The 14,982-nt window shown below is 34.6% G+C and overlaps 1 protein-coding gene and 1 long non-coding RNA gene across 5 annotated transcripts; both read left to right on the top strand.

Annotated features, from left to right (window-relative positions):
* The first annotated feature begins 53 nt into the window (after window positions 1-53).
* LOC110374073 (probable E3 ubiquitin-protein ligase HERC4) lies at window positions 54-14,745 on the top strand. 4 transcript variants are annotated; one of them, XM_021331648.3, is made up of 21 exons: window positions 54-357; window positions 2,097-2,268; window positions 2,961-3,197; window positions 3,491-3,647; window positions 4,235-4,343; window positions 4,446-4,577; window positions 4,983-5,165; window positions 5,957-5,980; window positions 6,630-6,704; window positions 7,715-7,906; window positions 8,194-8,373; window positions 9,161-9,295; window positions 9,575-9,736; window positions 9,815-9,991; window positions 10,150-10,416; window positions 10,601-10,778; window positions 11,013-11,191; window positions 11,594-11,785; window positions 12,130-12,272; window positions 12,359-12,467; window positions 12,575-14,745. In XM_021331648.3, the coding sequence occupies exons 1-21, from the start codon at window positions 292-294 to the stop codon at window positions 12,725-12,727; spliced, it is 3,222 nt and encodes a 1,073-aa protein (XP_021187323.1). In that variant the 5' UTR covers window positions 54-291; the 3' UTR covers window positions 12,728-14,745. The 4 variants fall into 4 exon arrangements, with proteins under 4 accessions (XP_021187323.1, XP_021187339.1, XP_021187331.1 ...); XM_021331664.3 differs by lacking the exon at window positions 6,630-6,704; XM_021331656.3 differs by lacking the exon at window positions 5,957-5,980.
* On the top strand, window positions 404-1,416 carry LOC135117643 (uncharacterized). Its single transcript, XR_010277028.1, has 2 exons — window positions 404-583; window positions 922-1,416. It is a non-coding gene; the product is annotated as an uncharacterized LOC135117643 (long non-coding RNA).
* Window positions 14,746-14,982: the final 237 nt, after the last annotated feature.

Genomic DNA, 14,982 nt, shown 5'->3' on the forward strand with positions numbered 1-14,982 from the left:
TAAAACTTTCGTCCTAAGATTCTTGAAATTACTGAACGCGACTTGTGCGACATAAATTTTGAGTTTTTGACAGCGCGAACGACAGCCGAAGTTGAAGATTGTTCTCGACTTTTGAAAATGCTTTTTTATTATTTTTATCCACTATGTTGCAAATAAAATTAACTGTGTAAAGTCACCGGTTTAGTATAATCAGATTCCTAACTACCTCTCAATCAGACTGATCTGGATCGGAAGTAGAGGTTATACATTAGTTGTAAAATTTAAAAGTCATTGCAAAATAATAGCACAAAAATGTTTTGTTGGGGTAATGCGACTCATCATGAACTGTGTATAGAAGGACCGGAGACTCTGGATTTGGTAAGTAAAATTAATACATTTCTGTGGTTATACAGCTTTACAAACGGATTAGTACCGTAAAACGAGGTGACTTTGAGATCCGGGGCGACATTGATGATTACTCAAAATTTATGGTTTTACTTATTTTTATATTTGGAATGGAACGTAATAATTTTTATTTTTATTGTGTTGGCAAGACTGACTCATCAGCCATGTTTTCCGAAAACGTCGAGGTGAGAGGATTGCTGTAAGTAATTTATTTATTTGTTTAAGTTAATATGTAAATAGGACAGTTTTTTTAATACCGGACAACTTTGAATGCACAAATGTATGTATTTACTTGGTATTTATGGAAATAGGATATGTGATTGTATGTTTATTTGAGAACAAAAACAAGTTTTAACCTTCCTCTTGCGGTCGCCATTTTGTTTTCTATGCTTTCATTTGTAGACCGGGGCGTAATTGATTAGTCATATGAGGCGACATTGATAGCTATCAATCTCGCCCCAGTTAATATAAAAATGGAAAGACATAAGACATTGTATCATTTATCAATCTAACCCCAGGTATTTATTTTGTTTGTAGAATCAGAATGGTTCGGACTTACAAGAAAACTCCGGGTACCCGCAACTACAAAAATTATAGTAATGAGACCAAGTTATTGTTGTAAGTATTGTTGTAAGTTGTAAGTATTTATTATTACAATGAGACCTATTTACAAGTTTCCGACTGAAGTAATGATTAAAGAGTTGTGAAGAAACCTTCTACTAATTTAAAAAATGTGGCATTATTTCTATTGCTTATATTTTCTATGTTTTAATTTTTTTTTATTTTTTTAAGTCTGTACCACGTACAAATAATTCTAAGAATGATTGTGTGACCATGTTGATAATTGCGTAGAAATATTTAGTTTTGATAATTATGTTACCTACCTACTAGGTACTTTTTGATCTCTGATTACCCACCTATTATGATTGTTGAGACTGATTATTATAACAGAAATTAGTAAAAACTTTAGAAAGTTTGATATTATTATTAATATACTGACTGATGTTGATTAGATAAAAAGTTTAAAAATTATTTGCGTGTTTTAATGTAGACCCTTTATTACAAATTAAATAAACTTGGACTCAAATATAACACTAATCAATTTCACCCTAGAATCAGTAGCCCCAAAAATAAAAAATAGCTATTTTGGAACCAATAATGTCAATTTTATTTTTTATTGTTTTTGTTCCTTAGCGGGGTGTCTTTCATATTCGATGAAAAAAGAACGTGGTATCAAAGTAGCCCCAAATTCAATATTAAATTGATTACAAGCTTTTTATTTTTTTTTCTATATTAATACCAACTTTTTCCAATAAAAAAAAATTAAATATCAAAGTATGTCGTTAGTCCACCCTACTAGCATTTTTTTTAAATGTGTAACATTCAAATACAAAGAAAGGCATCAGTTTACATTTTAAAATTAATCAATGCCACCTCGTTTTACGGTAAGTAGCTTGAGTCTACTTTGTAAATACTATTGCATAAATTAGATTTACGTAGGTATTCTCTGCGTTGAATTAATCGAACAGATAACCAAGTGATGTTAAATTAGTAGCAACAATCTTATCTTTAACTTTCTTTTATTTAAAAACATGAAATGTTTATGACTGTCCAAATATGGGCTGGTTTAACTGCATACTTATTGCGTAAATAGGATTATATTACACGTAGATATTCCTTTAAACGCTTTATATAATTTTAATTTTTACCAGGTGATAAAACCAACATTATCAAAATGGCGTGAGAGTAACCATATAAAATCAGTAGCTGCCGGAGAGTTTCATTCAATGTACCTTACAAACACTGGCCATTTATATTCCTGTGGAAACAATGAGGTTGGCCAACTGGGACGCCATACAGACAATAGAGAAGGAAAAACTCCAGGTATTGTTACAGTTTTAATTTTTGTTTTGTATTTCGAGTGGTGGTCCACAAAAACAATTCATAGTGTTTTGATATTAGAGACCATAATGCAATCTAATCTCAATGAATATGATGAAAGATTCTTGAGAATTGTGTAATGTTAATGTAAACGTGATATACCTAGCTAATTTTAAAAAGATACAAATAGTATTTGCAGATAAGGGTGTAGAAAGGATGTATGCACAGAATTTTTCAACAAAAAGAAATAAAAAATCTTATAACTTATCACAACATTTTTAATATAAATAGAATTCATTTATGCATAGCCCAAAAGACATTTGTTTACCATACCAAACTATATAAATACCACTATGTATCTACATGAACCTATCTGTTATTTAGATGCGATATGATAAGGCTGAACAAAAAACTGTTAATGTATTTATTATTCATACACACACATGTTACACCTTGATTTAAGGAAATTTAGGGAATACTTTCAGTTGAATTTTAGTTTCTGTCTGCATCAATATTTTTGTTATTAGTGTACAAAGTAAAGGGATGACTATAGTTTTTCTTCTTATCATAATTTACCTTCAGTCAGTATCTCAATAATGCAATATTCTATGAATACAATCAACAATATTATTATCTTCTTCTTATAAAATTTATCATGTTTATCTTTTCAATCATTTTTTTTATTTATTTTTCAGCACTAGTTGAGACTTTCAAAGACTGCACTGTATCGGCTGTAGCTTGTGGTATCCAGCACTCAGTGGCTCTTGATGAATGGGGCCAGCTATTCAGTTGGGGTTCAGACAGTATGGGACAGTTGGGTAGCAATCTAGGTACACATGCTCAGGACAAACCCAAGTTTGTGAAAGGTTTAGCAACAAGGAATGTTATACAAGTTGCATGTGGTGCATATCATTCCATAGCGTTAACAAACAGTAAGTAGATTTGTTATAAATAACCAATGCATTAAGTGCCATTTTAGAGTGCATAAACTGAATGCAAGCTTGCACTATGAAAAAATACAGTAAAATATTGGCATACACTGTGAGGTTTTAGCACTGATGCTATAAAAAATGAACATGCATGGTTCCACCAAATTATGTTTATAAACAATACCTCTTATCACATACATTTATGACATAGTAGTAATGTACAGAACCAAAGGTTACTTAATTTTACAAAACATTTGAAAGTTACAATATCCATAGTGTGTTTATTTTTCTTTTAGATGGTGACCTATTTTCTTGGGGTGCAAATAGCTATGGCCAATGTGGATTAGGTACAATGACAAACAAGGAAATGATACCACAAGCAATCACCTCTCTGCTTGGTGTTCCTATTGCTATGATTGCATGTGGCAGTAACCACACATTTGCATTATCTAAGTAAGTGCTTATTAGTAACTATTCAAAACATAATTTAACACTCACCAAAAATGTTGAAAATAATTTTTTTTTTTAATGGAAATAGATGACAGTGTGCATCCATTTCAAATTTGAGCTCAGTAAAAATATAACCTACAGTAGTTCCCCTTAACATTGCCAATTCAGTTGTGCAAATAACTGACTTAAATGTAAAATAAGTATGTATAGCAAACATAAATAATGTAAATTGCTATGATGTGGTGCATCTCATTGTGCCACACGTTCCTTTGTAAACAATACACAAACTAAAGAAACTAGTTTACATAGAATAACAATTCCAGAAAAGTATGGAACACATAAACAGTTGTTATCACAAAGTAGGTATGTTTTGTTAAGTATTATAGAGCTTTATCTAATTGTGGTCAGATAAAGTTTGGTTTGCAAAATGGTCATACAATAATGTGCCGTGTCATTTATTATAAATAATACTAGGTATTAATAAATTGAATCCAATTTATCTATACATTCTTTTATCTATTGATCTATACTAGAAATTACAAATCACTCCACTATCAGTAATTTGACCTAATTAAATTATTATCTTGCAGATCCGGCGCCGTTTTTGGATGGGGTAAAAACACGCACGGCCAGTTAGGCCTACAAGATAGAGAGAATAAGTGTTACCCCTCGCATTTGAAAACTTTGAGGAATGTTAAGGTATCAGCAATATCCATTTTGATGTAGTTTGATTCCAATTTCATTAAATCGAGATACTATTTCAGTTAAGCTACAGTAAATATAATTTGTATATTGTTCTAGGTGTGTCATATTGCATGTGGAGAAGACTTTACGGTGTTCCTAACATTAGACGGTGGCGTCTTCACATGCGGAACTGGTGAATACGGCCAGACTGGACATGGCACTACAAAGGATGAGCTCGTTCCCAGAAAAGTAATATATTATAATTTTATGGGAAAGCAATAATAGTTGAAAATACACTAAATTAACTAAAACCAAAAGAATAAATGTTTTCTTTTGTAATCTGATATTAGGTCTATTTTGTACCACTGGCAGATACATAGCTGATGCAATACATACTACCTATTGAAGGCCTACTTTCATTTCTCAAAATATCAACTCACTTTTGCATCATACACCAAAAACCAATATCAACTTTCTCCATCCACAAACCCAAAAAAAGCTTTCTTAATACATTTACCCCTGCTGCCCTCAGAGACATTTAATGATTACTTAAGTCACTCCTTAGTGACAGATTCTCATAGAAATTCTGCACCAAGGAACGGCTTAAGTAACCATTAAATGTCTCTGAGTGTGTCCATTAATCATGTTTCCCAGGTTATGGAGCTGATGGGCAGCACAGTAACGCAAGTGGCTTGCGGGCGCCGCCACGTGCTGTGCCGGGTCGGTGACCGCATCCTCGCTTGCGGGTACGGTGCGCGAGGACAGTTAGGCTGCCCACACATGGCCTTCGCGTTAGTGCCCACGCCGGTCAACTTCACGCCTAACGATGAGTCGCCTGTAAGTCGCTTTGATTTCAATTTATCAACTAGCCCTTGGTCAGTGTAACGGCTGATCCCAATATCTAACCGTCTTACCACAAAAACTTTTAAACGTCAGTTTAAGGCTTGTCTAAAAAAATGTCAAATTATGACGTTGACATAAATATGGTTCATTTTGCAGCCACAAATTTTTTAGACAAGTGTAAATCAGGTGTTTAAGTTTTTGTAGTAAGGCCATTAATGTCTGTGGTTTTGCTCACTAGAGATGGTAATATGACATTACTTGTATGGGGTGATAAAATTCTACCTCTAGTAAACAAAACATCAGGTTTGTGAAATATTGGGAAAGGTCCGTTAGTCGGGTCCATAGATTCCGTGTTTCGGAATGCATGTTAAATAAATCCTTATATTACAAGAAGGTACAAAGTCTGAAAACCAGTCTCATTATGGGGTATTAGTTTGTCCAGCCTACGTGGGTCCTGCGCGGTCTACAATGCAGTGTTTCTGATCTGAAGGCACCCTAAGTGCTTTGTGTGTTTAAAGCCTAAAATCTCGGTAAAAAAACACGGTAGTCATGAATAAAACAGAATGATTATTCAATAATGCAAGCTGGGCGTTATTGATTTTTTCACGTGTATTCAGGATTTTGTTTCGCTAAGTACATAACGCTTGAAATTTTAATGCTCGCCTTATTACATTATATGTTATAATAATATATAATCCACTTTGCTACGCCCATTTGGTAGCCACATTTATTAACTAGTAAATTCATTTCTATCATAACATTCAATTCTATTGTTTTCAATACAGACTGAAAACCCTGGCCAGAGTAAGGTAAATAAGTATTTTGCTAAATTATAAGGCCGTATTAGTTTGTAGTTTTCATTCTTTCTTTGCATTTTCTTACTTTTTGACACCTTTAGTGTAATACTAGCACAGTGGTACTATCTATGCTATACAGTCGATCATTTTCTATTCAGATGATCGATTTGTTCATCTGACAATGGTCTTCAATGGAAATAACATTGGCGAAGCTATCATTATGTTCAAGCCTAATATAGCGACTTTGATTGAAAATAATACTATTCCGTATGACCGATCGTATAGACATAGATATCTATAGACTGTGAAACTAGTCAGTTTTATGTAGGAATTTATTTCTTATGGATTCCGTTCTGGTTGCTAATATTCTTGTTTTATTCTTTTGACTCAACAAAAGGAATAATAAAGAAATGTTTTTAACCTAGTAGTGAAAGATCGGCTTGCCACTCTTACTTATGCGAAGCCTTGAAGTGGCTAATGGCTATTTTAATTGAAATTTAATGGATATGTTACTCATATCGTTAACAATTATTTCTATGTTTTAGAGATTAAAAAACAGCAGTTTTATTTACATTTCGATGATTATGATATTACCATCAATGTTTACATTGGTGTGATAATAGCCTGATACGGGTTATTAACATGAACTATTGTTCTTCAGCTTAAGAAGAAACCGAAAGTCGAGGCCGCGACAGCAATATCTCGAACTAGCAACGCGGGCGTGTCCAAACTAAATGTTGAGTCATCTGTATAATATTATAAAATGTATTAGTATTATGTTCAATGTGCTGCAGTTTATCAAAAAATACTTCTTAGATTTCTATGTAATGGTCTATTCTGTAGCTAGGCCTTTTTATTTGTTTTTAGTTCTATCATATTTTTTCTTGTAGCTAGAACTGTTAGATAATTGCATGATAATTTTTATTGTTAGTAGTTAAATCTAAAGAAAGTGATTAAATTACAATGAAAGTTATAAATCACGCGCTAATCTGAAGGCTGGCTACGGATCTGAACTGTATGCTGTTATGTATCACATGATTGTTTTAAATGTTTTGGGGACTCCCCGTAATTGCGAATGCAATTTTACTTTGCTATTTAAAGTCTCTGCGCGGGCAATCCCCCAAACGAGAGGTGGTTGCTAATGAGATTGTCACACGGATGCGTGCGCCTGGGAACCAGTATATACAGTAGCGATAATTTACCACGATGCTTGATATATTGATACTGTTTTGTGTTTCTTCGTTTTATTATTGTCATCGGTTTCGGGGTTAAATGCGTAAATGGTGTCAGAGTTTTCTAAAGTAAACCAAAACTAGATACTCTCTGACGAGGTGAGATAACTTCGTAATTCATTTATCAAAAACATTTCAACGATCCCATAGCCTGCCTTCTCTAACGCGCGATATTTTATCTTCTAACTGCTATCTGTGTCTAATGACAGTGCATCGATAAATAAAACTGCTTTATGCACTGTAATATTAATGTCATGTCATGATCATAATGAGGAAAATAATAATTTACGTTTAATGTTATTATTAATTTAATTAACAGGGTGTTTATTTGAGGGCTAGGCATGTTTAGAGCAGGTGATAAATCTAGATATCAACCGCAATGATTTATAATATATATTATTTGTTATATCCTAAGAAAAGATTTCAAATCACCTATTTTAAACTTGCCTACAAACAAATATTCACCTTGTATTAAAATCAAATTAAATTAACAAAAATGTTACGTTGATTGCAGTTCTCGCAAGAAATCTTCAAGGGTCCTATAAAGGTGTTTGCAGGCGGAGACCACAGTTTTCTGATCATAGACCATGATAGGTCTGGCCCCGTCGATTTCCGTATACAAGACCATACGAAACAAATTATGACCGTGACTTTATCTAAGTTGGCTGCTTGCGAAGTGTTTAAAGACTGCGATGTTGTTAATCAGGTGAAATATGGTGTTTTGTACATTGTCATAAATATTAAATTAAAAGGCACTTAGATTTCTTCTAAATAATGTTGGTGAACTTGGACCACCAACAACATAAACGTCAGATTTCTTAAAATATTTATAACTATGAATAAGAAGTTTAATTTTCTAAGTCGTAAAACGGTCTTTATGTTGTTGGCGAACTCAGGCCTTATTTAGAAAATTAAAAAATAATTTAAATGTGTGTGTACACAAAATAGACTTAAATCTGCAACGTCAAATTAAACTGTATCCTTGCCTTTCAGGATACGCTGGCTTATTTAGAAACCGTGTTCGGATCCCTGGCATGTGTAAACGGATCGTTCTTAGCTGCCAACAATGCCCACTTCGGCTGCAATACTAAAGTGCCCGGCGTTGATCTAAGAAAAGCTGAGGAAGCATTCACACTAGTTAGCAGATTTGAAAATACTACTATAAAGGAACTTGTAAGTATGATATATGTCATAGGCAATATATATAATCCGGCATTGTATAGAATGACAGTTGATGCATAGGTAATGTATGTAACGTGTTTTTTGCAAACATACATACATATACCTACATACATTTCATAGATAAATTGTAAAATAGTTTGAACATTCAATATCATTTCACACATTGCCTGGCCGACCCTGGCATTGTATACAAGACCTAGGAAATGTATAGAATGCCTGCATTATACACATTGTCTATAAAATAATATACATTGTTGACTTCCTAATAGAATTTTTAGCTCAGTTTTAACTGCAAGGTTTATCGATTCAGGTTAAATTGTTTGTTTTTCGACCGACCTCTGATTGTGAACTTGACCTTCAATTTCATACCGATTGGCGTGAGCGATCAAACAAACATGCAATAGTTCTATTGAAGTGTGATTGAGAATTCTATAGAACTTGCCTATGTCAAGGTCACATTTATATTAATGCAGGTAATGCATACGTAACCTGCGCTAATGTGACCTTTTAGTACATTTTAAATACTGCACCGATTTTTATTAGAATGTTTTATCCTGCACTACCCGTTCCCGTGTCCTGAGTGATCTACATCCAGATAAAAATTATATGCCTATGTCATTCTGAAGTATAAGCTACATTATTGCCGAGTTTCATCCAAATCCGTTCAGTTCTGGCCTGAAAAAGTAGCACACATACTCGCAAAGTTTCTCATTTATATATATGTAAGAAACCTTTAGAGTGTATGTAACAAATAGCCCGTATGTTATCTTATTTTCAGATCTTCAACCATCTCACAGAGAACATAATAAAGAAGATGAAAGTGTCTCCCCCTGATGCGGAGGCACTTCGAATGTTCCTCATCTTGCCTCTTTATCACGAAATGCGTAATCCTCGACGACATGTTGAATTACAGGTAAAATTGCCATATTATATAAAAGTATATAGTTAATCATCTGCAGTTAAAATTACATGTATACTAAAGACAATAATAAATCATCAATTATCATAGCACTTCTCAGCAAAGATTGACAACACATCTCATGATCTTATCCACTGAAATGTGGTTTAATTTGGAGAAGACACCCTGGTAAATATGCCTTCATACGAAAGAGCACGGACTCCTGAAAATTTTTCCTTCCTCTAACAGAAACACAATTTGTTCAAGTACTTACACAAACTTTTGCTCCCTCAGGGTCCGTTCGCGGAAGCATTCAACAACTTATCAACGCATCCACAGAGAATAGTAAATCTATGGTGGGAGGCTCAAACCCCGGAATATTTCGAGATGCTAGTCGATATATTCAAAAGTGTTATTGTTTATGAACTTATGCAACCATCAGTGAGAGCGAACAAGGTAAAAATATAATACGCAAAAAATATGTGTAACGAATTCGATTTCAAACTATCACCGCCGATTTCTTTCTGGTTCCAGAAAATATACTTTACACATAGCATAATACAAATTCTGAATACTCTGTCGTCGTTGAACAAAATAAACTTCACAAATCCAAAGAAACCGAAAATTCCTGCGGAATGTTTTTATATTGAAGACCTGTGTGATCATGTGGATATTGCTACCGATTATATTACATGGCTTTCTGATCATGCTGTAAGTATACTTACCTTGCAATCACATGCTACTACATTGTTGCTATTACATGTTCTACCAAACCTACCACTTCAAAAGTTACTCATTGCCTGGTGTGACACATGTATTATCTAATTAACTTCAATGCATTTTGTAATCGTTTTTGTGTAAATTTTCAGTCTGCCCATCCTCATATGTGTAACTACGCGTTCCTATTCGACGTTCAATGCAAATCATTGTTACTAAAAATAGATCAACAGTTGCAAATGCAAATAGCTATAAGTAGAGCGGCCACGCAGATATTCACCCGATTGTTTATGGATCCTACGTATGAGTACCAAAGAGACCAGTTCCTTAACCTGACAGTTTCTAGGAACCATATTGTAAGAGACACCATGACGCAAATCAGTAACCATGAGACTTCGCAGTTGAAGAAACCGCTTAGAGTGAGTATTTGTCAACGCTATACAGAAAAAAAAAAATTCTTGATTCAGTTTGTTATAATTTATTTCTTAACGCGTAAACAATAGAGTCGAATATTAGAGTTAGAATGAATCAAACTACATAGATTAAAAGACAAAATGGAAACCATTTTTGCGTCAATTTTCGTGACATCCAATGTTCTTTCAGGTAGAATTCGTTGGTGAGGAGGCCGAAGATGCTGGTGGTGTGAAAAAGGAGTTCTTCTTATTGCTCCTAAAAGAAATCTTCGATCCAGTCTATGGAATGTTCAAGCAGTCTGAGGAAACCAACATGATTTGGTTCTCTAACAACCCGTTCGAAGATGATGTCATGTACTACTTGATCGGTAAGTCGTGGTCCAGGCTATGGAGACCAGAACTCCAGATTATGGATAGAACTTTTATCCATAAGGATAATGTATCTATCCCTAAATCACGTTGTAAGACGGTGGTGACATTGTAAACTCATACATATGTACATTAGAAATAAAATAAATAATTTTGTCTTTTTAATAAGTCTATGGGTTTGCCCTAAGAGATATCAATAAATTAACCTTAATTATTATTATTCTTTTTTATAGGTGCGATCTACGGCCTAGCTATATACAACTCGATTATAATCTACGTTCCGTTCCCGCTGGTTTTGTACAAGAAGTTGTTAGAAGAAGCTGTTATGTTGGATGACTTGTCGGATCTCTATCCCACGCTTGCCAATAGCCTTAAAAGTTTACTAGATTATCCTGATGAAGATGTAGAAGAGGTTAGTCATACTTATGTTTCGTCATTATTTTAACAAAACACAAATTTTGCTTTGGCATCTTCATTGTTGGTATTGACCGTTATTTATTGTCCTACGGTTTACAAAATTAGTCCGGCGGTTTTATCCACGTCTCGTGGAAACGACTCCCCTTACCTAGATTGAAATATAGCCTACGTTACCTGGGGTTAGCTTCCCAACAGCGAAAGAATTAGTCATACTGAGTTTCAGAGCCGTATAAAAATATTTCCTCTTCATTATAGGTATTAATATAGATGGTTGATATAAGTGCTACACTATTTTATTGTAGGGGTTTTGTCATTGAATGCGCAACCGTATATTGTTCGTCCAAATCTTAATTCATTCCAGATTGTTTAAATTAATTAGTCTTGTCTCCTTCAACAGGTATTCAGCTTATGTTTCGCAGTAAATACAGAAGTTTTCGGTCAGATACAAGTACATCCCCTTAAAGAAAATGGTGAAAACCTTCCTGTAACACATGAGAACAAACAGGAGTATGTGGAGTTGTACGTTGATTTCTTGCTCAATAAGTCCGTTGAAAATCAATTCAAAGCTTTCAATCAAGGGTTTCAGAAGGTAAGAATGATTTTTTAAAGGTTTATATAACGTACTACTAGAGAGTAAAAAAATTTTCGATGTGTCATATTTTACACACGATAAGCTGTAGGCCAACTGTCATTTGAACATCTTTGACAGTTGTTACGGGTAGTCACAAGCCAATAAGTCTGACAACCAGCTTTACCTAGGGGTATTGGGTTAACGGGTACCTGTATTGAGGAGACCAGGCAATCGCTCGTTGTAAAACACTGGTACTCGGCTCGGCTGCATCCGGTTAAACTGGCAGCCGACGCCAACATAGTTGGGAAAAGGCTAGCTCGCTGATGTTTTACACCTTTTCTTATCTTCGTTATACTTTACAGGTATGCGGTGGTAGAATAATAAAATTATTCAGATCACACGAAATGATGTCAGTTGTAATGGGCAATGAAGAATATGACTGGGAAGTGTTCGAAAGCAACTGTGAATATAAAAATGGTTATACCGCTAGTGATCCACAAGTCAGGTAAATATGTGCTTTCAAGTAAAACATACATACTTATTAAAATTAGGTTTAATTATAAAATTATAAAAATATTTAATGTTTTACAGGTGGTTCTGGGAAACTTTCCATGAGCTTCCATTGGAAGATAAGAAGAAATTCCTTTTATTTTTGACTGGCAGCGACCGTGTGCCTATTCAAGGAATGCGTGATATTAAGGTGAGTACACAGTGGCAATATCATTTACAGCTAGATAGAAAAGAGAAATGGGAAGGAAATAATAAAAAGACTAAAGTTCCAACTAATGATATTGTATTTTGTTACAGATTAGGATTCAAGCGGTAGCTGACGACAGGTACTTCCCAGTAGCCCACACATGTTTCAATCTCTTGGATCTTCCGCGTTATAAAACTAAGGAACGTCTCAAATACCACCTTGTCCAAGCTATTCAACAAACACAGGGATTCTCACTCGTATGATTCTGTAGTATGTAGTCTATTGAAATTTTACCAAGATTTCGGCTGTATACACACTGCGTATTAACGCCGCATTCGTATTCAGTGTGTATAAAGCTTAGCACTATAGGCTGGGGCTTAGAGCGTAGTAGTGGAAGCGAGGTTTTTGTTGCGTCTAAAATATATCAAAAGAAATCGTCCAGCGAATTGTGCGAACATTCGTTCATACGTAGTAAGAACCGTTATAACTCAAGGAAATTTCATTTACACAATATTATTTCGCACGTTGTGTGTTAATAACTATTACGATTGAAAGGTTATACCTCCTCTACACTACTTGCATAATTCTTTGACGAAGTGCATGGGAAGGTTGGGCGAAGTGAGACGAAGTGCGACACTGCACACTTGAACTTCGCGGAGCTCTTCGGGCCCTTTGCCTCGGTCGAAAACCCACCGACAACAAGCGGTACTCGTTCGAGGCAAGGTGAAGTTGGACGAAGTAAGACGAAGTACCTAGCAACCTTTAGACACTCTTATATTCGCCGAACTTTGGTCAACTTCGCGAGTAGTGCAGAGGAGGCGTTAAGAAATGACTTTCCGTCGAGGTTCCAGTCTGATGTGTGAGAATGTAGCTCATATTTTTGATTGCTATTTATTATAAATTTAAAGTACACGTGGGTTCGATGCCTCGTTTTTTAGCAGAACTCCATTTAGAATAAACACATTTGAATAATGCAACAAAAATATAATTACACAAACTAATTATATTTTTGTTTTGTTAATGTTACGAAGCTGTCAAATAAATATTTGTCATATAAATTGTTTTAAGTGATGACTTTAGCATACTCACGGTGCCTTTCCATGAAAAAGTATCGATATTCCTGATATTTATATATTTTATATTTATATATTTTATCGTGTAATAAATCAGTTATGTTATGCAACTTTTATAAAGAGGAATGTTTTATTTATTAGTTCCGATGTGGAAAATTTGCATTTAATTGAATGCTGTAAATCTTTATGTGATAACCGGGAGTATTCTGACACATAGCTGGGAATGCGTAGTTTGGGTAGCTATGTGTCGAATAACTTTCGATGGTAATGTAAAAGCCGAATCACAATAATGTACCCAAAAGCACGCACTAATATGACAAAATAATTAAGACCATATGAGTGATCAACAAATTGGTGCGTTTCCACGCAATTAAGCCAAGCATGAGAGAAGAAAGAGGCTTTCTACTATTTATGACTTATTGACTTTTGTTGTGAGTTGATATCAGTTAATCCTCCGCCATCTTTTCAGAAGACTGTAAGCAGGTATTGACGGCTGCACATAGTACTCGAAATGCAGGACAGATTGGGATTTAAAATATTGGTTGACCGAAAATATGACAACTGTGTTTATCTATACTAATATTATAAAGTTTGGTTGTAATGAATAGGCTCAAAAACTACTGGAAGGTTTTTAAAAATTCTTTCACCATTCAAAAGCTACATTATCCACGAGTAACATAGGCTGTATTTTATCCCGGTACGGGCAGTAGTTACCACGGGACGCGGGTAAAACTGCGGGAAAACGGCTAGTTAATATATAATAATAATATTGTAAAAATATCGGTGATTGCGATGCTTGGGTCATAGTCATATTATTGCGTGCTTGGGTTGTTGTATTAGAGCTTTAGAAAGTTATCAATAGTGTGGGATGCCATTTAGTACAGTCTCGAACCTTCTCATGGAGATGTCTGGGCAGCCTTAACTATGGTGACGAAACATGTAGCCACAATGATTTTGTACATAAATCGGCTACCTCTGTGATATTAAACGTATGTAATTGGTTACATTCGGCGACAATACAACGGCTTATTAATTGTTACTGTATTTTGTTATAAATTGTACATGTTTTACATATTCGTACTGTACGTAGCTTGGCTAGATTGCTGTTATTATTTGGAAGCATTTATTGAGCACCTCAGTCTAGGTACTCGGCGTGGTTTGTACACGATGTATGTAATGTATGATAATATAATATTTTCATACACAAATATCGTTTTATTTATCTGCAACCTACAAACCTAACCTACCTACCTAAAACTTCAGCAATTTTGCTCGTTAGATCTATGGTTTTATACATTTTGTTTGAGCCTGTCGTCAAACTATAAACTTACCCATTCTGATGCAGGGTTGCAATGAATAGCCTTGTAAATTCCTAGTGCTTCTTAGCAAGGTATGAAATTGTGTAAAATCTGGAGTAGTTCTGGTATGATACGATATGCTTAGGA

The sequence above is a fragment of the Helicoverpa armigera genome, chromosome 12 (assembly GCF_030705265.1).
Source record: "Helicoverpa armigera isolate CAAS_96S chromosome 12, ASM3070526v1, whole genome shotgun sequence".
NCBI lineage: Eukaryota > Metazoa > Arthropoda > Insecta > Lepidoptera > Noctuidae > Helicoverpa > Helicoverpa armigera.